This window comes from Urocitellus parryii, chromosome 3 (assembly GCF_045843805.1).
Source record: "Urocitellus parryii isolate mUroPar1 chromosome 3, mUroPar1.hap1, whole genome shotgun sequence".
NCBI classification, from domain to species: Eukaryota; Metazoa; Chordata; class Mammalia; order Rodentia; family Sciuridae; genus Urocitellus; species Urocitellus parryii.
The window spans coordinates 218,241,207-218,265,117 of NC_135533.1; the positions used below are offsets into that span (position 1 = coordinate 218,241,207).

At 69.5% G+C, this 23,911-nt stretch overlaps 1 protein-coding gene across 5 annotated transcripts in view; it reads right to left on the bottom strand.

Annotated features, from left to right (window-relative positions):
• Positions 1–23,080, bottom strand: part of Nfic (nuclear factor I C) — a 47,660-nt gene extending 24,580 nt beyond the window's left edge. For 2 of the 5 annotated variants that reach the window (XM_026404268.2, XM_026404266.2), the window contains exons 1-2: positions 17,161–17,329; positions 9,447–9,978 (exon numbers count right to left, since the gene is read on the bottom strand). In XM_026404268.2, coding sequence (XP_026260053.1) covers positions 9,447–9,978; positions 17,161–17,190 — 562 coding nt within the window. In that variant the 5' untranslated portion in view covers positions 17,191–17,329. Of the gene's footprint in view, positions 1–9,446; positions 9,979–10,984; positions 11,195–17,160; positions 17,330–23,012 lie in introns of those variants that run through there. The other 3 variants (XM_026404265.2, XM_026404269.2, XM_026404267.2) reach the window with 2 other exon arrangements.
• Positions 23,081–23,911: the final 831 nt, after the last annotated feature.

The window sequence follows — 23,911 nt, forward strand, 5'->3', positions numbered from 1 at the left end:
CCCCGGCCTGGCTCCGCTCCCTCCGGGCTGGCCGCGGTCCTGCGGCGACCCTGGACACCTCAGGCTGGCGGGTCAGGGTAGAGGCCACCACCGCCCGCCTGGCCCCCGGCCCGTCCCAGTCCCCGGAGGCCTGGGATTGGCGTCGCTGCCCAGGGACCCCAGAGCTGCGCGTGGGGCCACCTGGGGCTGCAGCCTGCTCCAGGCGACAGGCCGGGGCTCGTCCCAACCCGAGCCTCCGAGCCAGGCCTCCTCGTGACATCACCGCCCAGCGGCCATTTTGTTCCAGATGCTTCTCCGGCCGGGCGGCCATCTTGTGCATCCAGGAGGGGCCGGGGCGTGGGCTCCCCTCCCCGGCCAGGCAGGACACGGCTTGGGTGGCCCGCCAGGCTCCAGGCCCCACGGCCTCCCCTGCCAGTCCCTGCGGCTCCCGGGGCTGAGCAGGTGACAGGGGGCTGCCGTGCCGTGTCCTCGTCACCTGCCCCAGTGCCAGCACAGCGCCATGGTGCCACTTGCACAACCAAACTCAGGGTGGCCCTGGGAGGTGACACCGAGGGTTAAATATACCCACAGGCGCCTGCCAGGCTCCCGTCCCTCAATGTCAGTGTGTCCGGGGGAGGGGCCGGGCTGACCCGCTCTCCCCCCGGGAAGCTCCTGTGGCCACGTGGTCAGGGCCGGGCGGGAGCTGGGGACACAGGCGGTGACGCCACCCCAGCTCCATCTTCGGCTGGCCTCGGCCTGTCCCCCCACGGCGGCCTGGGGACGCGCCTGGGTTTCCCAGCTGCAGGGGGCGGAGTGGGGCTGCGGCCAGCTGGGGAGCAGGGGCGGCCCTGTGCCCCGGGGGCCCTGCGAGCCGCTCACCAAGTGCCCGCCCTGTGGCACTCACAGATGCTTGGGGACAAAGGACACGTGCTGAGGCTGCAGGACCCCGGGCAGAGGGGGCCGTGGCACTGGCAGGCCGGGCCACGGGGCGGGGGACACGCGGCTCCCCCAGGCCCCACAGAGGCCACGTCTGTGGACGGCCCGGCCCCCACCCGCGCACCCCAGGGCTGTGGCAGGAGGGACCCGGGAGGCACTGGCCCTGCCCGGGCTGGGGGCTTCCTGGGGAGGCGCCTGGAGGTGAGCGCAGGCCCCCCGCTCGGGCCACGTCCTCGTCCTCGCGCCCTCCCTTCGCTGAGGTCCTACTGCGCCACATGCTGGTGGCCCCTGGGCCTTGGTTCCCCGTGGTCAGATGTGACGCCCTCAGCCCCAAAGCCGTCACCTGCCACTGCTGCCGGTGACCGTGACCCCGTCTGGAGCACAGAGCTGGGTGCGGCTGAGAGGCCGGCGCGGGGCCACCTGGGCGCGAGCGTGGGCACAGGTGGTGCCGGGGCTGGGGGCCTCCTGCCTCAGCCTCCAGTCCTGAGCCTGGGGCCTGCCGAGTGCTGGCGGCCACCTACCCACGGCCACCAGGCCACGGCGCAGGAGGAGGTCAGCACTCTGTGGGCGGAAGATGGCGGCTCGGCCGTGAGCGGCCTGCAGCTGGGGCCCAGGCTGGTGGGAGCCCTGGGCCTCGGGCCTCCAGCCATCCGCTGACCCCCACCAGGTCCTGACCAGGGGGGTTCCGGCTGCTGCCTCGCCCTTGCTGCCCTGTGTGTGCCCAGGACGGGGCAGGACTGGTGGCCAGCGGGCCCTGCCCTCCCATGGAGGCCTCCGCGCCCCGAGTCCATCGGCTGCCCTGGTCCTGGCTGTACCCAGGCTTACCCCCGGGGCCCAGCTCCCCTGCACACAGTCTCCTGTGGAAGCTGAGCAGAGCCCTCCTCCTCTTCCCACGGCTCCCCGTGGCGCCCACCACCCCAGAACCCCAAACCTGCAGCCCACAAGGCCACACACCAGCTGCCCTGTCCCCTCCCCATCCCCTTCCCGACTCCTCCTGCTCTCCCTTGCTCCAGCCACATGGCTCCTGTCTGAGCCTCCAACACACAGGCCTGGCCTGCCTCAGGGCCTTTGCACAGCTGGGCTCTCTGCCTGGCTGGCGCAGCCTGGATCCTCGGTGCTGGTCCCTCCTCCTCTCAGGGCTCCGGCGAGTGCTGGACCCGAGGCAGGGGCCTCTCACAGGTGGGACCGAGGCCCAGACGGCAGGCCACCTGCCTGAGGTCACACGTGAACTAGCAGCAAGGGCAGGCCCTGATGTCCACTGCCTACAAGGGGACCCTGAGGCTCAGGGAGCCAAGGCTGGCCGAGCGCCTCCTGGGTCGGCATCACAGCCAAGCCCCTGGCCCAGCACAGGGCTCTGGGCCGCCAGGCGGACCCACTGTCCTGTGGCCACGCCGGCCACGCCCACGGCCGCGGTGAGAGCAGAGGCCACTCCAGGCCCGGGAGGTGCAGGACGCGGCCCCTTTAAGAGCCTCCCCCTGCCCAGCTGGCGCTGGCCCGCCTCCCTTATGTAAGTGGGCCGCTGCCCTCGGGTGACCCGGTTACATAAGGAGGCGAGGACGAGGACAGGCTTGTCCACCGGCAGCAACCTGTCCCAGGCTGTCTGTGGCCAGCCTGGGCCTGGGAGCCGCCTCGTGGAGCGGCCCGTGCCGCTGGGCTCCGGCCCTCTGCGCTGGCTCCCGCTCGGGGAGGCCTGGGGCTGGGGGCTCCGCAGGCGGGAGAAGGGGCCCAGCCGCGGGGGCGGCGGACGGTCCGTTTGCTCCGAAGGTGAAACTGAGGCCCAGAGAGGGCAGGTGGGCAGCTGGAGCTGCACCCGCTGGGCTGGCCCTGGGCCTTCGCTGCCCCTCCGCACAGGGCGCCTCCAGGGGCCCTTCCTGGCAGGGCCTGGTATGCAGCCAGTGCTCAATAAGCGCCGCTGCTGGGGGGCCCAGCTGCAGCCCAGGCCTGCTGCCCCTCTGCACTCTGAGGGCTGGACCTGGGCGCAGGCCGCCGCGCGTCCACGCAGCCCGAGGACGCGGCCGCAGGAGGCGCCGTCCCTGCACAGTGGGCCCCGGAGGAAGGCGACTGTGTACCACGTCCCCACTCCGGAGCTGCCCGCCACCAGCTCCCGGGGAGGGACCCTGCTCTAGACGGGGAAACCGAGGCACAGGCAGCCCGGACCGTCCTGGGCAGAACCCAGGCCCAGGACGTCCCGCCCACAGGCCGCCCCCGACGGTCCACCCCTCGCCCACGAGGCTCCTCCCAGGCCAGCTGCTGCCGTGGGGGTGGCTTTGGGGAGGGTGGCCCTCCTCCCTTCCCTGGGGCGCTGGCCCTTTAAGGCAGCACCACTTTGGCCTGTCCCAGGGTGACCCCAAGGAGAGGGTGTGGCCAGGAACAAGGGGCCCATTCAGCTGCCCATGCCACCTCGGGGCAGCCCACGGGCGGCATGGGGGCAGGGCGGCTGGCAAGGCCAGGGCCGCAGGGCGCGGGGCAGCGGAGGAGGAGGGCGGCTGGCGCAGGGGCGGGCAGGTCGGGGGGGCTGCGGCCCCCAGTGCCCCTGGATCCAGCTGGACCTGTTGCCCGTCACCTGCACCAAAGCCTCAAGGCCCACAGGCAGGAGGGGACCCGGGCACTCTGGGAGGTCCTCTGTCCCCCAGGCTCCCCTGGCCTGGGGCAGAGCGGGCCCGGAGTCTCCCTGACCGCTGGACTCCAATCCTGACTTCCCCTCAGCTGGGCCACCTGGGCCCCTGACTGTGCCTCTCTGGGCCTCAGTTTCCCCTCTGTAAGTGCCGCTCGTGACGACCCAGGCTCAGGGATGGGCTCAGGCGGCCCAGGCCCGCCCTGGGGGCCCAGAGTGCCGTGGTCTCCCCCATGGGCACCCCACACCCGGTGGGCACCCCACACCCGGTGGGCACCCCACCCCTGGCACACACGGCCGCCCCGGGGCGTCACCACCAGTGATCGCCACCTCTGCCTTCCAGGGAAGGGCTAGGAGACCCTGGGCCTGGTGGGAAGTCCTCCACAGATCTGCCCACCAGGAGGAAGCCCAGCACCCAAGATCCCAGGCCAAGAGGGGCTGAGCGCCACGATCGCGTGGCCTGGAAACGGGAGACGCCCCTCCCGCGTCCCCGCGCCACAGGCAGGACCATGCTGGGGCCCAGCTCGCCACACGTTCCCTGGGCCCCGAGCGCAGGGTGCCCTGGCCCCACTCGGGCCCGCCCAGCCCCAGGCAGGACCTCGGGGAGCTGAGAACGCGGCCCGGCGCGGCGGCCACATCTGCCCTCGCGCTCCCCAGAGCCCACCCGGGCACCCACGCCCTGCTCCACGCTGCCCAGCGCAGCCGAGGGGCCACCTGCGGCTCTGGGCACCTCGAGCGCGGCCCATCCAATGGAGATGCGCGTGAGACCCGCGCTGCGAAGGCCAGGGACTCCGCGAGCCGGGGACAGCAGCGCCCAGACACCCCGAGGTCTGCACGCTGGACCACGGGCACCGGCTGCCCTGGGCCACCTGGAGAGTTCTGGGACTGCCACCGTCAGGGCCGGGCCAAGGAGGTCCCAGGACCGGCCCAGGGCACGGGGTTCACCCCACAGGACCTGGGAGGCACTCTGGCCTGGGGACTCCAGGGTCCCCTGCCTGGGAAGGCCGGTCCCTGTCCCTCTCCCTGTGCCCTGGCACCCCTCCAAGTCTGCTGGGAGCCGCCAGGACCCAGGGGGCCACCCTGGGCCACAGCCTTCCCATCGGACCAAACACCCGTGTCCCCGAGTGCCCGCTCCTCTGCCCCTCACCCATTCTGACCCAGCAGGAGGGAGAGGGGCTGGCCTGGCAGCGGCAGAGGGGGACAGAGCTGTCCCCAGCTGCCCTCAGCCTCCCCACCCCCAGCACCCGGGCACAGGGCCAGGGTGGCAACTGCAGCCCGCCACGCTGGGGGCAGCCACAGGTGCAGAGCACCCCGCCCAGCGGGTGGACGCTGCTCCCCAGGGCAGCCCTGCTCTGCGCACAGGGGTCCCTCCCCCCCGGAGGTCACTGATGAGGAAGCGGAGATCAGAGATGTGCACTCGCTTCCTGACGCTGCACAGCCGAGCCGCGGGGGGCTGGGGGCTGTGCTGCAGGAGTGAGTGACCATCCTGTGGTCGCCACGGACAGTCCTTCCTGCTGTCACGCCAGCACAGCACACACGTGGTCACCGTCACGTGGACGTCACTATCTATCACTGTTTGCAACTTGATTGGCAAAATGGTGGTGGAGTGTGGCCTGTTCCTGGTGTGTGTGGCGCCTGCTCGCCAGGCAGGGGCTGGCCGCTGCCCCACTGGCCGGGACACGTGGGCGTGGGCAGTCCTGGGCACTGGGCGGCACTGTCCGGCTCCCCACTCCCTGGCCTCGGGCACGGCTGGGTCAGTGGCCCCTCGGGCGGGCAGCCGGAGCCCAGCCCACTTGCCGCCCAGCGCGCCCACCGTCCGCCCTCCACCAGGACAGGAGCCCAGGTCTCCCGCGGTCCCTAAAATACACCCTCAGCTGGCGTCTGGACCCTGCGCCGGCAGCCACCACCCCGCGCAGGCGGGTGGCCGTCCACCTGGCTGCCGGCCCGGAGGGTGCCAGAGCCCCTGCCCCCGCCACCGGACACCTGGCTGCCAGTGACGGCCGCCCGTGGTCACCTGAGTCCGTTTCCTCCCTGGGCTCAGTGCAGAGCTGGGCTTCCCCGGCTCCGGGGGCCAGGGAGAGAGCCAGGAGGAGCCAGCACTTATTGAGCACCTCTGGTTGCTTCTCAGGGCCCCTGCTCCCAGTGCCCACTGCACAGACAGCAGACGGAGGCTCCCGGGGCAGAGCAGGCCGTGGGGGGCAGTGGCCGACCGGGTCCCCTAGTCCCTCCTGAGGCCCTTGCTCCTGCACCCCCCAGGCCGCACCTCACGGCAGGCTGTCCCTGACGCTGGTCACGAGGCACTCAGCAGGCCCCATCTAGGCCGTGTCCTCGACGTATCCACCTCCCGTCCACGGGGGGGGGGGGCTCTCCCTGGACGACCTCAGGAGTGTTTAACCAGGGGCTTCGCTCCCTCCCCACAGGACTCGGGGGTCTCCGTGCAGCTCTGCCCTTAGAAGCTGTGTGACCTTGGGCAAGTGGCTGCCCCTCTCTGGGCCTCTGCCTTGTATCTGAACACAGGAGGAGATCAGAGTCTCTTTCTGCCAGGACCGTGGAGGGGCCGGGGGTGGCCCAGCGGCAGCGCCCGCCTGGCGTCGCGGAGCTCTGGGCCCCAAACGGCAAGGAACGGAAAAGAAGGGAGGAGGAGGGTGTGTTGGGCCCGGCCTGGCACGCAGAGGGCACGTCCCCGCGCCTGGCACTCCTGCCCGGCGGGGCTGGGCCTCCCCACGTCTCCCGCGCTCTGGGCGCCCCAGCCCCTCCCGCGGCCCGGGCTTCCTGGCCAGCCCACAGCGCCACTGCGGCCCGGCTGCGGGAGCTTGGCACCGTGTGAGGCGGGAACGGGAGGCCGGCCCACGGCGGCGTCAGCAGATGGGCACCATCTGGGCTGGCAGCTGCCGGAGCGGGCGGGCCTGGCAGCCCCTCCCCCGCCCTGGCACGGTGCCCGCCCGCGCTTCGGGTTTCTCGGGCTGCCAGAGGGGGCGGGGAGGCCCGGCTGGGCGGCGGGCCCTGGGCAGCGGCTTCCCTCTGTGTCCTGGTTCCTCAGACTCCCACAGGCAGGGCAGGTCCTGGCCCTGCCACAGCCTCAGGCAGGCCCAGCCCCAGGGCCTTTGCACGGGCTGCGCCGGCTCCCTCTCCTCCTACTGGCTCCCTCACTTCCTACAGGCCGAGGGTGAGGAGTGGCCTCTCCTGGGAGGCCCTCCCCAGGCAGAGTGGCCTGGCTGCAGCCTCCCTGCCCTGTTCTGCCCTTGCCCAACGCCACCTTCTCTCCCTCTTGCCCGTCGGGTTGCTGGCTTCTCGCCCGGCCGCCCCGCCCCCTCAAGGGCACCCTTCGCCCACAGGCCCCACGTGCCTCTCTCATGGCCCCAGCAGAGTCCCCAGAGCTGCTCAGCTGCCCTGGGCACACACGTCCAGCCCTGGGAATCGGGCCCAGGGGCTTCCCGTGGCCGCCCACCTCCCGCCCTCGGAAACCCCAGAGCGTCTCCTCACCGAGTCTCCCGCCTGTCTGTCTGTCTGTCCTCGCTCACTCTGCGGCTCCAAGGCCCAGGTCCACTTTCCCGCCTGCAGCTGACCAGAGCCGCCCGCCCAGGCCCTGCGCCCACCCCCACCCCTGGGCCAGGGCCACCACAGGACGGACAGGAGCCAGGCGCCACGCTCCGGCCCAGGCGGGACCCCTCCAGCACTGGGGCAGGGAGGTGGTGGCTGTCCCCTGTCATCAGACTGACGGTCACTGAAGCTGGCCCGGCAGAGGACGGGGTCCTGGCACAGAGGTGGAGAGCTGGGTCAGCGTGGCTCCTGCAGGGCAGCCTGTGGCCCGACGGCACAGCACAGCCAGGAGGGGCCATGCCACGCTGGCCAGATGCCCCCTCCAGCGTCCACGCCACCCCGTGGAGGGTGAGGCACCCGGTGTGGGCAGCACAGGCGGGGCTGCCCGGGCCGCCCTCCTGGCCCATGGCCGCGGGACACGGCCCTTTCTTTGGGCCTCTCACGCTTCTCTGTACAATGCGCCCAGGGTGACTCCGGGGGGCAGGGAGCCCAGGCGCTCCCTGGTCAAAGCCCCGGACCTGCAGCTGGACCCAGGGCCTGGACGTTGACCCAAAGGCTCTCTACGGGGAGGGCTCCGCAGGCAGAGGGACTGCCAAGGGACAGGACTGGAGACCATGATGCCCAGGTGGCAAAGGGCACTGGGACCGAGGCCAGTGGGCACAGCCTGCGGCCCGTCCTCAGCCACGTGAGGGTCTCGCTGAGTGGCCACCCTGGTACCCGCTGCCTCTGTCTGTCTCGGCCCCCTCTGTCCACGGAGATGAGGCCCAGAGAGGGAGGGTGACTGGCCCCAGGTCACGCAGCCTGCAGGCGGCTGAGCCAGAGGATCCGGCCCCTCTCACCCCCGGAGCCGGGCGCAGGCTGGGCCACTGGGCAGGGATTCCCCTGGGGGACGGGCTGGGAACCAGGGAGGGCACAGCCTTGACCTGCCGCAGCCTCAGGGGAGGGAGGCTGACCAGACGGCGGCCAAGGCGTGGCCGCTGGACCAGGTGTCTGGAGCCGGGCTCCGCTGGCTGCCGGTGGGGGCCGCGGGGGAGGCGCCCAGATTGTGCTGACGCCGCAGAAAACCGGCTTCGACATTTTATCAGCTCAGCGCAGAGGAGGAGGGGCGGGCCGCGGGGGAGTGGGGGGACAGGACCCCACGGCCATGAGAGGCCGCCAAGGCCGCCCGCAGGCCCTCCACAGGGGGCCACCTCGAGTGGCTCTCGGCCCCCACCCCACTTCACTTCCGGCCCCAGGGAATTCCTGGCGGATCAGTGGGGGAGGCTGGGCAGGGGCTGGGGTCAAGGTCACCCCTGGGGAGCCCTGACCTGGTCTGTCCACTGCACTCCCCGACGACCAGACGCCCCTGGTCCACCCCCTGCCTCCACACAGCTGGGTGTCCTGCTGTTGGGGAGGGGGAAGGCGGGGACGGGGCAGGCCAATGCCGGGAGGCCATGGCACCGCAGGCCTGGGCGGGGTCCCTGTGCCCCTGCTCACCACCAGGGCACACAGCCCGCCCCGGCGCACTCAGCCCCACACGAGGACAGTCTCAGCTGACCCCCAGGCAGGCCAGTGCCCAGACTGCCACACACAGGGTCCTGTGGATCCCCGCGGCGTCCCTGAGCTGGGCACCCTGAAGAGCTCCAGGGAAACAGGCTCGTGACCAGCAGCAGCGGGACCCAGCCCCTTGGGGACGGGCCTGCACCCGCCCTCACACCTCTGCCCAGGCTGCCTGCCCACCGTGGCGCCCAGCGTCCACTGGGCCTGGCCACCCCACAGCCCTGGCTCAGCCACACCTCTTCCTCCGGAAGCGGCCACCGTCTCCCTGTCTTGCAGACTCCGCTGGCCTGGGCTGGGCATCTGCTGTGGAGCCGGGAGGCACCGGCCACACAGAGCCACACAGCCAGCGCCATGGCACCCAGCTGCCCACTCCCATCGGGGATGGTGACCCCAGGGCTGCTGTGGGCCGCCTGAGTGGACAACAGGGGCCAAGACAGGCCCAGGATGCCCCGCCTTCTCCGGAGGCCCCAGGTGGCCTCTCCTCCTGCACACCTGCCCCTGACCCTCCAGGACACAGTCATCAGAGACCTTGGGCCACCACCGCTGCCGACCTCAGGCTGAGATCCACAGCCCCCTCCGGGTCCGGCAGTGCCCGGCCAACCCCTGGGACTCTCCTGCTCCACCTCTCCCCCAGGTCCCCAGGGCACTGGCCATGCCCTCTGCAGGCCGCCTCCTGCTAGGACCCCTGCCACTGTCGCCCTGGAGACCCCAGCGCCCCCCCCACACTCCGCGCCTCCTAAACCCCGCCCCTGGACCCCGGCGCCGCCCCTGGAGCTCGCCCCTGGACCCGGGCGCCCCCCACCCCGCCCGCCCCCGACCCGCAGGCGCCGCCGCTCACCTCGCTCCCGCACGAAGTAGGCCAGGTAGAGGTCGAGCTCCTTGACGGCCACGCCGATGTGGTGCGGCTGCACGCAGAGCACCGGGTGGCCGCACTGCGCCGCCTTCACCAGGCGCTCGCCGTCCGTGCTCTCCAGCGGGATGCCCTTGAACAGGATCACCATGACCAGGTCCAGCCGCCACACCTTGTCGGCCTGGCGCAGGCAGTCGATGCGCCGCATCTTGCCCTTCTGGTCGGGGTTGGAGAGCACGCAGCCAGGCGCCTTCTTGCCGGTGATGGCCAGCACGAAGTCCTCGCGGCACTCGGGCCGGATGTCCTTGCGCAGCTTGGCCAGCAGCCGCGACGCCCACTTCTGCTTCACCTCGGCCTTCTCGCCCAGCAGCTCGTCCTTCACCGCGCGCTCCTCGTCCTTGGACATGCGCTTCTCGTGCTTCTTGAAGTACTTGCGCTTCCGCGCCTGCAGGTTGAACCAGGTGTAGGCGAAGGCGCGCACGTGGGGCAGCAGCGCCTCGATGAACGGGTGGAACTCATCCTGTGGGAGAGGCCACCGGTCAGCGGGCCGCGCCGGCTCAGGGCCACAGAACCCACGGAGCCAGGCCTCCCCGGACCCGCCCTCCCTCTGCTCAACCCGGGCTGCAGCCCCGATGGGAAAGGCCTCACCGGAACGCGGCCCAGGCCCCCGACTCTGCGGCCAGCGCTCTGCATTTTTGCGCAAAATTAGCCACACGTGAGATCTAGGCGAGGGGCCTGGCCGTGGTCCAGTGGGGCTTCATTGACAAAAGTGGACACCGGGCCTTGGTCCTGGGCTCTGGTCTGCAAGCCCCTGCCCCAGACTGCCCAGAGCAGGACCAAGCAAACCGGGTGCTCAATGGTGCAGGGAGCCAGGCTCCGCCTGGCCTCCCAGACCCCTGCTGGGCAGGCCCGGTGGGGACCTTCTCTGCCAGTTGTGACATCAACAAGAGCACTGAGGACGGAGAGCCTGGCAGAGGCACGGGCCGAGGGGCCATGGAAGGGTGAGGTTCCTGCACAGCCCCACGCCAGGGGCCAGGACAGCCCAGGACCACAGAGGTCACACACAGAAGGGTAGACCCCGGGCAGGCCTTGACCATCCCCCAGCCCGCCCCACACACGCACGTGCCCACGGGGAGCAGAGGCCAGGAGGCACCGGGACCTGCACTGAAGCTGCGCTTGTGCTCTGTCGCCCTGTCCCCCCATCTGGACGGGTCGCTGAGCAGGGCCCTGGCACCTGCAGCCCTGTGACCTTCCGGGCAAATAGCCCCAGCCCCAGTGGCCCTCCAGGACTGACCCCTGCCGGTGGGAGGGGCCCACTCCCCATTGTTCAGAGAGAAACACTGAGCGCAGGGAGTGCCCGCGCTGGGCCTGGCCTTGCAGGGCCCGAGGGAGCTGGGAACTGCCTCCTGGCGCCTCTCTGGGCCACCGATCCCACCGTCCCCCTGGGCCACCGAGCACCCCCTCCGTGCTGGCCACTGTGGTCTTGCTGCTCGGAGGGCGCACTGCCGTCGTTCCCGCGGCCTGACCTCAGGAGGGGGGAAGGCCAGCTCTCCTGCCCAGAGCTGATGGGACCCGAGGCCCGAGGGCAGGAGACAGGAGTGGTCACAGCCTCTGGGCCCCAGGCTTTTGGCCAGCTGGGCTGGCTGGGCCCTGTCCACCTGCGGCCTGCTCCGTGTCCCCTGGGACTGCCTCTGGCCACGGGTGCTGGAGGGAGGGGACATGGGATCTTGCCTATCACCGAGTCTCCCGAAATAGCCGAGGCCTGGGGAGGCCAGGGCGGGGCAGGATGGGCCGGGCCGGTACCAGCTCAGCTCCCCTCCAATGTCCCCTAAAGTGTGAGTCACCGTGACAGCTGTGGCCGGGACTGGACCTCAGGGCCCTTTCCCACTGCCTCTCCTCCCCCAACCTGACCAGCTGAGGCCACCCACCCTGTCCCCATCCGCCCCCAGAGTTTCCCGGGTCTGGGTGCAGGAGACATCGGAGACCAGAGACGGGGAGCCCTTTGTCAGGGGCACACAGCTGGACCAGAGCCCAGGCCACCTAGCAGAGAAGAGGCGGGAGACTGTGGGGCCCGCTCACTGGCCATGGAAGGCCCAGGAGGGCAGGAGGCCCGGGCAGCAGCATCCCTGCAGGCAGTGGCTTCCGCCCCAGCCCGGTGTTCACTGGAGCCCTGCTGAGGCGCGCTGGCCGCTGGCTGGGGTAGGGGTCCGCGTCCCGTCCCTGGACCTTCCCTCTGGAGCCTCTCCCCCTGAGCCCCTCCCTGAGGTCCAGCGCTGCCCTCCCTGTTGAAGCCCCCCACCTTCCTGGGAGAGGTGCCAGGGAGGCGGGCAGGGGTGGGGCCCACGTCACAGGTGACCCCAGCTGGCCATGGAGTCAGGAAGACAAACACGCTGTAACTGGGTCAGGGACCGCTGCCCGGTCCTCCCTCGGCCTCTGTGGGAGTCAGACCAGGTGAGCAGCAGGGCCAGGCACTCTCCCGGCCCCACACGACCTGCCACGCCAGGGGTCTGGTCCCCAGCACCGCCGATGCCCACAGGCCACCGGGCAGGGAGACAGCAGGGCCAGCAGCGGAGGGGCTCTGTGCTCCACCAGCCCTGGCCGCTGTCCCCAGGCCTCCGCCGGCAGCGTGACCGGCTGGCCCAGGCCTCCTCCACTCACGGGGGGCCCCACGGGTGGGGTCTCAGCCCAGCCTGTCACCCCCTCCCCAAACCCGGGTCCCCAGGCTAAGGCGCCCACTGGCAGGGAGGGAGGCGGGTGGTGCTGGCTCCATCTCCTGTCCCTGTGACCCAGGAGCAAACGGCCACCCACAGGGGCCCGTCTCTCCTTCTGTACAACTAGAGGCCAGGGACGTGGCGGGGCATGGGCGCCTGCCTTGCTCTGGAAGCAGAGATGCCAGGCAGCGGAGGGACAGGGATGGACCGTTCCCAGAAACCCCAATGTGGCTGGAACTTGCTGGCCAGAGGACAGATGCTGGGAGGGGGTCACTGGGGTCCAGGCCTTGCTGAGCCCCCCCCCATATTCCCCAGCAGCAAACTGGGACTTGAGGCTTCGTGTCCTGTCTCCACGCCTGCTGAGCCCGTATCCCACACTCCTATGCATCCGTCAAAGCCCGAGTTCCAATGTCCTCTTCTCCAGGTGGACGGCCAGCTCAAGGGCAGGCCACTGGCGAGTGGCAGTCTGCGTATCTGCAGCCTTGGACAAACCCTTCCCCCAGCTCAGCGCAGCACAGCTCCTGACGCTGGACCCCACGAGGGAGGGAGGCATGGGGCTGCGGTTACGGGGGCCTCTGGGCGCCCGCCCCTGAGTGGTGCTGGGCACGGCTGTGACCCCGTTCACTGGGATCCGGACGTGGGGCAGGGGTGGATGCTGAGCAGGTGGGTGACAATGTCCGGCCGAGCAGAGCGCTCTGAGGGCATCTGGAGGAGTGGCGGCAGGGAGCCCTAGGGGAGGGGTGGGGTGAGGAGCCCAGAAGGTCTCTTGCAGAAGAGGACCCTTGAATGAGGACCTGAGGGATGGCAGTGGGGGAGGGGTTTTGAGGTGGAGGAAGCAAAGTCCCTGGGGCACAACTGAGCCCCGAGGCACAGCAGGGGGAGTAGGGAGGTGGGAGGGGACAGGGGGTGGTGTAGGGTTCCGGGGTCAACCGGGGAGAATCTGAGTGAGTCCAGAGAGTGGAGACCCCTGCCAAAGTGGCCCTGGATGTCCCCCAAAACACCCCTCAGTGTCCCTGGAGAAGCACGAGGCTGAGCCGAGGCTCAGGGAGGTGGAGTCTCTGCGGTGTCAGCTCTGGGGACAAGAGGAGGCTGGGGTGTCAGAGCTGAAGTCTCCGCCCAGCATCCCACAGCCACAGGGTGCCCGGCTGGACCCGTCTCCCTATCCTGACCGCCAGCCTCACTCCTGAGCCCCTGAGCACACCGCACGGTCCCTCGGCCATGGCTTCGGCCACCCGGGCTGCCCCTGTCCTCTCTGAACCCCACGCCATCGTCTGCCTGTCACTCCTCTGCATGCCCAGTGCACGGCTGGGTCCATCTGGGGGTCTGACAGAGAGACCACAGGCCCCACAACCGTGCTGGACCACCCTGGGCCACCCTGACCCTCTCACAGGGCCCAAAGCTGGGGTAGCGCTGAGCAGAGTGACAGAGTGCACACTCGGCACAGCAGAGCGGCGGACAGTGCTGAGGGGGGAGGACCGGGCTGCAGCTCTCCTGTGGCACCTGCTGTATGCCAGCACTGTCCTGGGAAGACCTGGGAGAGACTCATGTCCCACTTGAAGTGGGTGCCCAGGCCCCGGAAGGCCAGACCCGCCCCCAGCCCGCAGAGTCTGTCATTCATGCAAGAGGCATTTATGGAACACCGACTGTGTGCCAGACCCTGCACCAAACACCTCCAGTGTCCCTGCAGGCTGTCCTTCGGTGGAGGCAGCCGGGGAAACAGGCCGGGACAGGTGGGGCCTGAGGTCACGTCCCCAGAGTTGCAAAACTGGGGACAAGGACAAGTGGATTCCGTGCATCCTGAGCAAGACCTTCACATGCATCTGAAGGACACACCGGGTCTGCCCCGCGCCCCCACCAGGGCTGCGTCCTGCACCAGGGCTGCAGAGGCTGCGGCGGGGCATGCGGTGGGGGGAGGCGGCTGCTCCGCGGGCGGGCGCCGGGTCGGGGCGCCCGGGTGGGGGGCAGCCCGCGGGGCCTGCGGCCTCCAGCCGGCGGACACAGCGGTGTTTCCCATCCATTTAGTTCAGGACAGGGAGGGAGGCGGCTCTGGCAGGAAGAGGGAGCGAGCGGGGAGAACGCTGACTCGCCAGAATCCAGCTCGGTGATTTACAGGGAGCCGGCCCTGGCTCCACGAGGCACCTCGCCCGCCGCAGAGAGGGGAGGGGAGGTGGGGAGGCGCAGAGACAGGGGGACACAGGAGGAGGGGGGTCAGGGGGAGCTGGCCTCTGTGAGCCCCACCTGCCCAGGCCCAACAGCCAGATGGGCAGCAGCCCCAGATCCTGGCCCCACAGCCGTGCTGTGCCACCCTGGGCGGGCCCTGACCCTCTCTGAGTCTTGGCCCCTCTCCCAGCTGCGAGATGCTGGGGCTCCCTGGTCCTGCATGACCCCTGATGCCCCTCCAGAGCCCGCCCCCGGGCTGGACGCAGGCCTCCTGCCTCCCCATCTCCCCTGGCACTCAGCAGGGGCCTGTAAGGAAGGCTTGGCCAACCCAACAGGCCGGGCACTCTCCCTCAGCCTCAAAAGGTGGGGGCCGAGGGGGTGAGGGAGGGTGAATGATTGAGGGAGGGACGGCGGCCGCGGTGGCCCAGGCCCAGCGGGGCCAGGGAATCCTCTTGCTGGGCCGGGCAGCCAACAGGGATTTGGCCCCAAACCCGGAATAACTAACGTGGCGGTGGCGGCGGGCGGGAGGCCACCTCCCCGCCAGCAGGATTTATGGAAATAACGGCTCCGCAGTTCCTCTTAAGAGTAAAAGTGAAAAGGCACTTGAGTCACCGCCGACCGACCGGACAGGCTCCCAGAATCCTCCAGGGCGGCCCGCGGCAGCCCCGCTCCCCCCCCCCCCCGCAGGCCAGCCAGTGGCACAGCGCGGGCTGGCACCAGGCACTGCCCCCCCCCCAGGCCTGGGCTCCCCAGAAGGATCCGGGCCGGATCAGCTAAAAGGGAGCTATTTTAGGTTGGACTCAGGTTGTGAAATTAGCCATGTAGGAGACCCAGAGAGGACAGGAGGGACAGGGGGACAGGGAGGAGGGAAGAGGGACCCTGGTGGAGAGAGAGAGGCAGCGGCCAGGAGGGACAGAGGCAGGGAGGGACCACTGTGAGGGACAGGAGAGGAAGTGGAGTCAGAAGTGGGGTCAGAGGGGCTCAGGTTGAGCCACCCGCAGGGAGCCGGCTGCAGGGCTGCACCTGGGCCACAGAGGACCCAGAGGGGTCCCAGGCTCCTTGGCAGGGTGACCAGGGGAGGGTCTCAGGGGAGCCCCTGAAGTGGGGACCCCCGGCCCGGGCTCTCTCTCACCTGTGTCTCCCCATCCCTGCCCCATCTCGGGGTCTTCGCTCAGACCTGGATCTCTCGAGCCCCTCAGCTGTCCCCCTGGCTGACCCCACCCGGCTCCTGGGGAAACTGAGGCACAGTCGGCACAGCAAGTTCTTTGGGGCAAGGCTAGGCGGTCCCCTCCCCCAAGGCAGCGTGGACGCAGGCCTGTCCCTGGACCAGCCTGTGGGGGAATTCCACAGCAGCAGGCCCTGGACCAGCCTCCCTGGTGGCCCTGCAGCCACCCCCTGCAGGGAGCCAGGGAGGGGAGGCAGAGGGTGAGGGCGGGCACCACTGGCCACCTACTAGGTGCAGAGGCTTCAAAGCCTGCCCAAGGCCACACAGCAGGCCCACCTCGGAACCCTCCCTCCGCCCTCCTCGGGGGGCTTCAAGGGGACACCTGCCCTGGCAGCCCTCCTCCCCAAAGCTGCTCAGAAAGGAAAAGGAGCAGGGGCTCACCAAGGTCACCAGGGATCACAGGAGGCCTGACACCCCCTGGCCCAGCTCCCCCCTTCACTGTGGGGACACCTGAGTGGCAGCTGGAGGGCCAGTGAGAACCACCCTGAATGGGGACTCCAGGCTTATGCCTGGGGGACCTGGGCAGGGACCTGAGAGCAGCCAGGCTCCCTCCAGGGACCCCTGCAGCCTGTGCTGGCTCTCTGCTGCACCTGCCTCAGTCTCTTGACACCTGGGGAAACTGAGGCTGGCACCCACTGGCCCAAAATCGCACAGCAAAATTGGAGGGGGGTGCCCAGCTGGAAACCACGTGGTCCTGGGGGCCTCGGCAGGCAGTGGGGGGCCAGGAGTCCCCTGGGCAGTGGCCTGGGACAGGGCAGCCACCCCCTCCCCACACACCCCCTGGGTCACTGCAGAAGGCTCAGCCCAGGGCAGTCTGGGAGTGCGGCCAGGGGTGAGAAGCTGCTGCGGGAGGGGGCAGGGGCAGGTGCCGGGCTGGCGAGGGCGCGCAGCTCCGCAGTGCCAGGCCAGACCCCGCTGCTCCGGCCGCTCCGCTCTGGCAGCTCAATAATTCAGAATCCATGCGGCGAAAATACCGGGAGGGTGCTGGGGGTGGGGCGGCGGGGCAGCCGGACGTCAGAGCACCCTCCCCGCCCCCGCGCTCCAACTTCGCGCGCCCCCTCCCCCTCCACGCACACGTGGGCCAATAATGGGGGGAAAGGCGCCCGAGGGCTGCGGTGGGGGGTCACCACTTGGGCCGGGGGAGGTGGGGACCAGGCAGAGGGATGCTCTTCTCAGCACAGCTGGGGAGGCCCAGCGTCCAGCCGGGACCCCTGGGTTCCTTCCTGGAGGCGGCAGGCGCCTTGCGCACAGCCCAGCCTCCGCCGCGCCGGGGGCTCCCCCTCCCGACCTTCCCGAGCGCCCGGGGGCAGTGCGCCCCGAGTGGAGTGCAGGGAGGACGCGGCTGCAGCCCCAAACCCGCGCCCAGGAGCGCGAGGGGTCCCGGGGGGCGGTGGGCGAGGCCGGGGTCTCGAGTTGGGGTCCAGGGTGGGGGTCTCGGCCTAATGGATCCTCCGATCCTCCACCGGACCCGGGCCCCAAGGAGGGGGCACCGGCCCGGGTGGCGGGAGGGACGCGCGCCTTTTTCGACCCGCCGCCGCCAGCTTCCAAACTCCCGGGCCGGGCCGCGGGGGCGCGGGGCCGGGGGCGCGGGCTGGGGGGCGCGTACCTGGGTCAGGCAGAGCGGGGACGAATACATCCCGGGCGCGGCGGGAGGCGCAGGGCGGCCGGAGCGGGCGCGCGGAACTTACTGAGTCATTTTTCCAGCCCCCCCCCCCCCGCGGCGCGCTCGGCTCGCCGCCTCCCGCGGCCGCCGCTCCTCCCTCCCTCGCTCCCTCTCTCCAGCGCCGCCTCCCTCGGTTCCCCGTCTCTGTCCGCGTCTCTTCCTTTCCTGCCCCCCCCTGTCTCCCTGTCTCTGTCCCTCCCTCTGGCAGCCTGTCCTCTCCCTCCCCCCAATTTCTCTCTCCTCCCACCGCGAACCTCCCACTTCTCAACATCCAACTTTCAAAGAAACGAGGGAAAAAAGAGCGCGAGCGAGGAAAGACCCCCCCACGTCCCGCGAGCCCCCAGCGTTGCTAGAATTACCCGTCCCCACCCCGGGTCTGGGACCGCTGCCCGGGACCCACGGACCCGACCGCAGCGGGTCCCCTGGGGCTGCCCACCGGGGTCAACTGGGAAGGTCGGGGCCGGGCTGGTAGTGGACCCCGAGTGTCAGAGGTGGAGGTCCAAGCGCCCCCCACTCCCCCCGCCCCGAGCTGGCCGGGAAGTTGCAGGAACGAGCCAAGGGGGGAGGGAAAGAATGAAGAAGTGACGTGCGCAGAGGCCGGCGGGAGCGCGCGTCTTTCGCCTTAAAGATGTACGACCGACAGGACGCACCGCAGGGCGCACGGCAGGGGGGGCGTCCCAGGACACCCTCTCTCCCTCCGGCCCCCAGATCCAGACACGGGCTGCAGTTCCGGCGCTGGAGAGGCTTGGAAACGACGCCCCCTCCTTTGGCCAGAAGAGCTTCCACTAATGGAGGGGCCTCCAGAAATCTGTTCGGGCTCAGTCAGTGCCAAAGGGGTGGGGGCAATTGGCCTCGCCCATATTTCTCCCCAGACCCAGGATGACGGTGGCCAAGCAGGAGGCTGGCTTGCCAGATGAACCCTCAAGGCCTCATTCCCCAGCTCCAGCCCAAAAGGACGGCCCATTTTGCAGCCTGGGAAAACGAGGCACAGGGAATGTGGACTTGGAACCAGGCCACCTGGCCCCAGAATCCACATTCTTAGAGCGCTGCAGCTCTCGCTGTGCAAGAGAGGCACAGGCCACGTCCCCAGAGTGGAGGCCCCCAGGGTGTGTAAGGCCAGCTGGGTCCTCCCCAGGCTCACACTCTCCCAGTCCGTCTAGAGGCTGCTGCATCCCTCATCCCCACCTCAGGTGTCCTCCTGGCACAAGAACAAACAGCATGACAGCCCGGACCTTCTCAGAAGCCCACTCAGAGCCCCCTGGAAAGCCTGCCCATTTGACTCAGCATTCTGAGCTGGACGGGACCTTCTCCCCAGCCTGGGGCAGCTGCCCAAGCTCAGGGCCAGGTGCCTGCAGCACTTCCCTGTGGCAGGGGAACCCGGGGAACACCAGCACCTGCTCAGGGTTGTGAGCCAGGAGGTAGCAGGACCCCACAGCCCCGCTTCCCTGGCCCCCCGAGACTCCCCACTGCATGGGGTGACGACTACCCAAACCATCCTGCACTGCATAGATGCTTTTCTTTTAAAATTCACTGTGCAGCTGGGGAGGGGGGTGGCACTTAAAACCCCAGGATGATGGGGACGGGTGTCTGGGGATCCAAATGCCAACCTAAGGCCTATTTTATTAAAACGTGCCGCAAGCACATACCAGGTAAACCCTCGAAGGCACCCAGAAGCTGAAGTCCCCCAGCACCCCTGCAGCCTGGTCCCCCTCCTGCAGGAGGGCTCCTTTTGAAGGTAAAGTTTGGGGTACACAGATGGCCCTTGGGAAGCCTCAGCTTCCTCATCTCAGGACACACCTCAGGCTGGACTGCTGCAGACATGTTAATACTCCTGCCCGCAGGGTGGGGGCAGCTGCAGGTGGGAGAGGCTCCACAGCTGCCCACCTCCTCCCTCGCCCACTCGCCCACTCGGGTTGGTGCAGGGTCGCTGCTGCCTGATGAGTGTCTCCTCTGTGAAATGGGGTGATGACCGTTCCTGCCCCTCTGGGCTAGGGATAAACCAGCCAGTGCCCACAGCCAGTGCCCAGGCTGTGGTGGTTTCCTAGGAAAGCAACTGGCTGATCTGGACCTTGGTAGAGGGACAGGAGTGGGCACAGGAGATACCAGAATGTGGCTCATCTGTTGAAAAACGAAAATGCCGTCTCCCCCTCCCCACCCCTGCACTCTCCTGTCACTGTCCCACAAAGAAGGTCACCCCCAACAGTAGTGCTCGTAGCCACATCAGGCTCGGCCTCCATGCCCGTCTCTGGAGATTCTGCTGAGGCACTGAGGCCGCGGCAGGACGCAGCGGTGGGGAGCAGGGCTCCTCCGTGGGCCACTCAGGGCCCAGCCAAGAAGCAGCCCAAAGCCTCACGTCCCCAGCACTGCGGGCATTTGTGGGGGGGCATTCTGGGTGCCACAGGGCATGGAGCAGTATCCCTGGCCACTGCCCAGGCCAGGAGCATCCCTTCCCCAGATGGACCACCAGAACCGACCCCAGACATTGTCAAGTGCACTCTGGGGCAGAGACATCCCGGCTACAGGCTCAGCAAGAAGCTCACAAGCCTCAGTGAGAATCTTTTCTTCTTCACTGCACACGCCCACCAAATGCACAGGGTCCTTTATGACAACACAAGTGTGTCCCTTCTGCAGATGCCAGGGCCCCTTCACTGAGGATGCAGGTGTGTCCTTGAAGTGAACATGCGTGTGCCATTTATACGAATGCACACGTGTGGGCTTGGGCTCGTTGCCAAGCTGGTGGAACCTGGCCTGGCTCTAGGTTAGGGCTCCCCTCCAGCACCCCAGCCTCACGGGGTCTTCCTGAGACCTGGGCCTGCTCTCTGGCAACTGCTCACACCCAGAGGTGGCAGGTGGGTCTGAACCTGGGGACATTAACACAGAGACCTCCAGCTTGACTTTGGATACTAGGGATCCTCTTCAGACGACTCCCAGGGCTCGTGGAATAAAGAAACAGAGACCCTGGGGACCCTCACAGCGGTCCCACGGGGCAAACCCTGCCAGGTGTGCACCTGCTGACCCCACCACCTCTCCCCCCCCCCGCAAGGGTCCATGGGAGTTGCGTCTTTCAGAGGAGGAATGTCAAGGTCTTCAGTCACAAGAGGTCCAGGTGGGACGTGACACTGGGCCGACACACACACGTCACAGGCTCAGAGAGAGACAGGAGACCCAACCTGACACAGTCAGGCGGAGACACAGACTCACAGAGGAACAGCCCCCCCACTGGGAGCAAGGTCTCCAGACCTGGCCTCAGACCCCACCCAGAGCAGAGCCCCACAGGCCCCCCCAGGTCCCCGCAGGACACAGGCACACCATGGCCTCCCCCCCAGGTCCCCGCAGGACACAGGCACACCATGGCCTCACAGCACAGCTCTTCTCAACCGCAGGGGGACAGAACTGCCCCCAACCACACCAGCAGCCACAGACACACACCACAGTCACACTCCACAGGACCACACACTCCCGTGAGCACACACACCCCACCGTGGACCCCCGTGGTGTCACACAGGCAGTGGCAGGTCACACCCTCACCAGCACACACCTCTGCCCCCCCCAGGATGACAGCCACCTCCTCCCCCTGGGCCTTGCAGGGACACCCAGGGGCAGGGGAGGGGTCGAGGGTGGGGACAAGTGTGGGTGCTGCGCCTGTGTGCACCCATCTCCAGGTGTGAGCAGGAGTCTGTGTGTACCTGCGTGTGTGCAGCTCTGTGTGTGCACACGGGGGGGGGGACATACCTGGGCTCTGAATGTGACACACACACACACACACACACACACACACACACACACACACACACACACACACGGCAGGAGGGGGGTGCAGCCTGGGTGTGTCTGGCTCTGCGGGAGTCCCTGGGGGGCGACCCTGAGTGCTGGGAATTGTCCTGTGTGTGTGTGTGTGTGTGTGTGTGTGTGTCTCAGTGGGCCACGGCAGGGCTAGTTTTCTCCCCTTCCCAAACCCATCCCCAATGGGATGGGGTTTCAAAGAAAAAAAGCTGAGACTCTGGCCTGGCCTTGAGGCTTTTATATTTAGAAAATTATATAAAAACGCGCCGGTGGGGGCAGGCGGATTCCCCCAGGCGGGGAAGAACTCAGCGACCGCTCTGCTTCGGGTCCACCCGGGGCCAGTGTGCAGGCAGGCCTGGGGGCGGCCCCCGCGCCACTCGGGTCTCCCCAGCATAGGGGTCTCAGGGCTCTCCTTGGCCACCCCCGGGGCCTGTCCTAGCCCCACACCTCGGCAACCGCCCTCCCCCAGGGACCTCCACAGCCGCAGAGGGAGGGAGGAAACCCCGCCGCCCCGCCCCCTCGGGGCAGGTCCCCGCGCACGCGCAGCCCCTGGGTGATCGCGTCCCGGCGCCACCTCGCGCCGGAACCTCAAGCCAGGACCACCTTGGGCCCAGCGGATGGGGGACCCTGAGGCTGGGGGAGGTTAAGGGGTCGTAAAGGGGTGAGATGAGGGAAAGCACTCTGCCAAGGCAGAGGAAGGGCCTGCCCCGCCCCCAGCAGCCCCGGCTCCAGGAAAAAAGGAACTGGGGAAGGGGGGCCATCCCCAGGGACACTCAGCGCCCGAGTCACACGCACTCAGCGACACCCTACAGTCTCTTGGGACGCAGCCACACGACAGTTTCCCACTCACCAACAATACTCCCATCCCACAACCGCCACACACACACACACACACACACACACACACGGACACACCACGGTCACCCAGGGACACAGGGCCCCAGGGACACACACAGTTTCACAAGACCATCCCGCTGGGACGCCCAGCACAGCCGCCGAGTTACCCAGACGCACAGGCTGTCCCATAGCCACACAAAGCTGTGACACACACAGGCAACACAAAACACACGTGGATACGCACACATGGATGCATAAAACAGAGGACGCGTCGCGACCCGCGGACCCACGGACAGGTACCGGACCACTCAGCCGCACAGACCGCGGACGCTCCCACGGATTCGCGGGCTGGCGGGTTCAGAAGCCCAGGAGCCCCCCAGGCACCCCTCGAGATGCAACGCTACGGAGCCCGCGGACAGGACACGGGGATCCCCAAGTGCAGTCTCTGCCCCTCCCGGCCTGGGGTGCGCTTGCCAGGGACCTAGGGATCCCCCGGGGCTGGGACCCCACGCGCGCCCCAGCGGGACCCGGGTCAGCAGGGGGCGGGGTCCGGGCGGCGCGAGGGCAGGCCCAGCGGCTGGCCCTGCGCGGCGCCGAGCACGGCCGCCCGCCCGGCTCCAAGTTCAAGGCGCCCGGCAGCGGCCGCGGCGCGCTCTCCGCCCCTCTCCGCAGCGGCCATTTTCCGCTAGCTGGCGCGCCGCGCTCGCCCGGGCCGGGGCACCCCGCTGAGGCCGCCGCGACCCCCGGCCCGCACGGCCGGCACCCGCACCCCCTCCTCCGCCCCGGCTACCCCCGGGCTGCGCACTGGAGGGTCGTGCACCAGGGCCGCGCCCTCCGCCTCGGGTCTGGCCCGGGAGCGGAGCGGGCGGGGGGCCGGCGGGGGGGGGGCCTTCTCCCCGGAGCCCCGCCCTCCCCGCCAACTCCGCGGCGCCCGCGAAGGGCCCCCCACTTGGGGTCCCCCGCTGCTCCCCGCGCGCCAGCTCCGCCCCCTGCGGGGGAATCGGCGGGTGGGGGTCCGGTGGCGACGGGCAAGCGGAGAGGGGGTCCCCGCATCGAGCTGCTCTTCTGGGAGGCCCCTGCCTCCTGCCCCCCCAGACCTTGCAACTTTCGCCCGGAGCCCACGCACCACCCCAAAAAGTCCCCGGGCGAAAACGAAAGTGGGGGCGGCGACGTACCATGGCGCTGCTGCGAGGAGGCGAGGCCGGCTCCGGAGCGAGCGCGCTCGGTCCCCGGCGAGGGGGGGCCGGAGGCGGCGGGAGGAGGCGGCGAGGGAGGGCGCGCGGGGGAGGGCGCGAGCGCGCGAGGGAGGGGGCGCGCCGCGCCCGTCCCCCCCGGCCCGCAGGACCCTCCCCTCGGCCCGCCCTCCCCCCGGTCCCGCGCGCCGCCCGCGCTCAGGCTGCTCCCCGCGCCGGCTCCGGCTGTGGCGGCTGGTGCTGTGGCTGCATCCCGGGCCCGGCCCGGCCAGCGCCGAGGGAGGCCCAGCGAGCGGCGGCAGCCGCGGCGGGTCGTGGGGCCCCGGCCCGGTTCGCTGCGGAGAGAGGATCCACCTTCGCGCGGCGCGCGCGCGCTCGCTCACACACACACTCGCGGGGGACGGGGACACACGCGGCTGGCCTCCGCGACTCCGACACGGACACACACCGCGCACTGGGTGCCTGAAGCGTGTTACATACACAGCCCAGGGTGTCACCCAGACACCGGGGACCGGGCTCACAGCCCGCGGGATGTCGCGGACACGCACCTCCTACAGGATTCCGCGAACAGACGCACGCCCGCAGGCTGCGGGTTGTCACCTAGGGACTCACAGACTGACAGTCACAGAGACACTCAGACCTAGACTTGACCCCCCGCACCGACCCCAGACCCCTCCCCCAGCTGCCCGGGCCCTGGAGCGCAGGTGTCCCGGATACACAGTTACACACAGGCACGGCGGGGACAGACGGGGACACAGACAGACTTGGACACCAAGGGCGACAGACCTGGAGGCGGGGGTCCCCTGGGGGTCCCGCAGGGTCTCCAGGCGGGGGCGGGGGGCGAGCGCCGCGGCCCTGTGGGTGGGGGGGGCGGGCGCCCC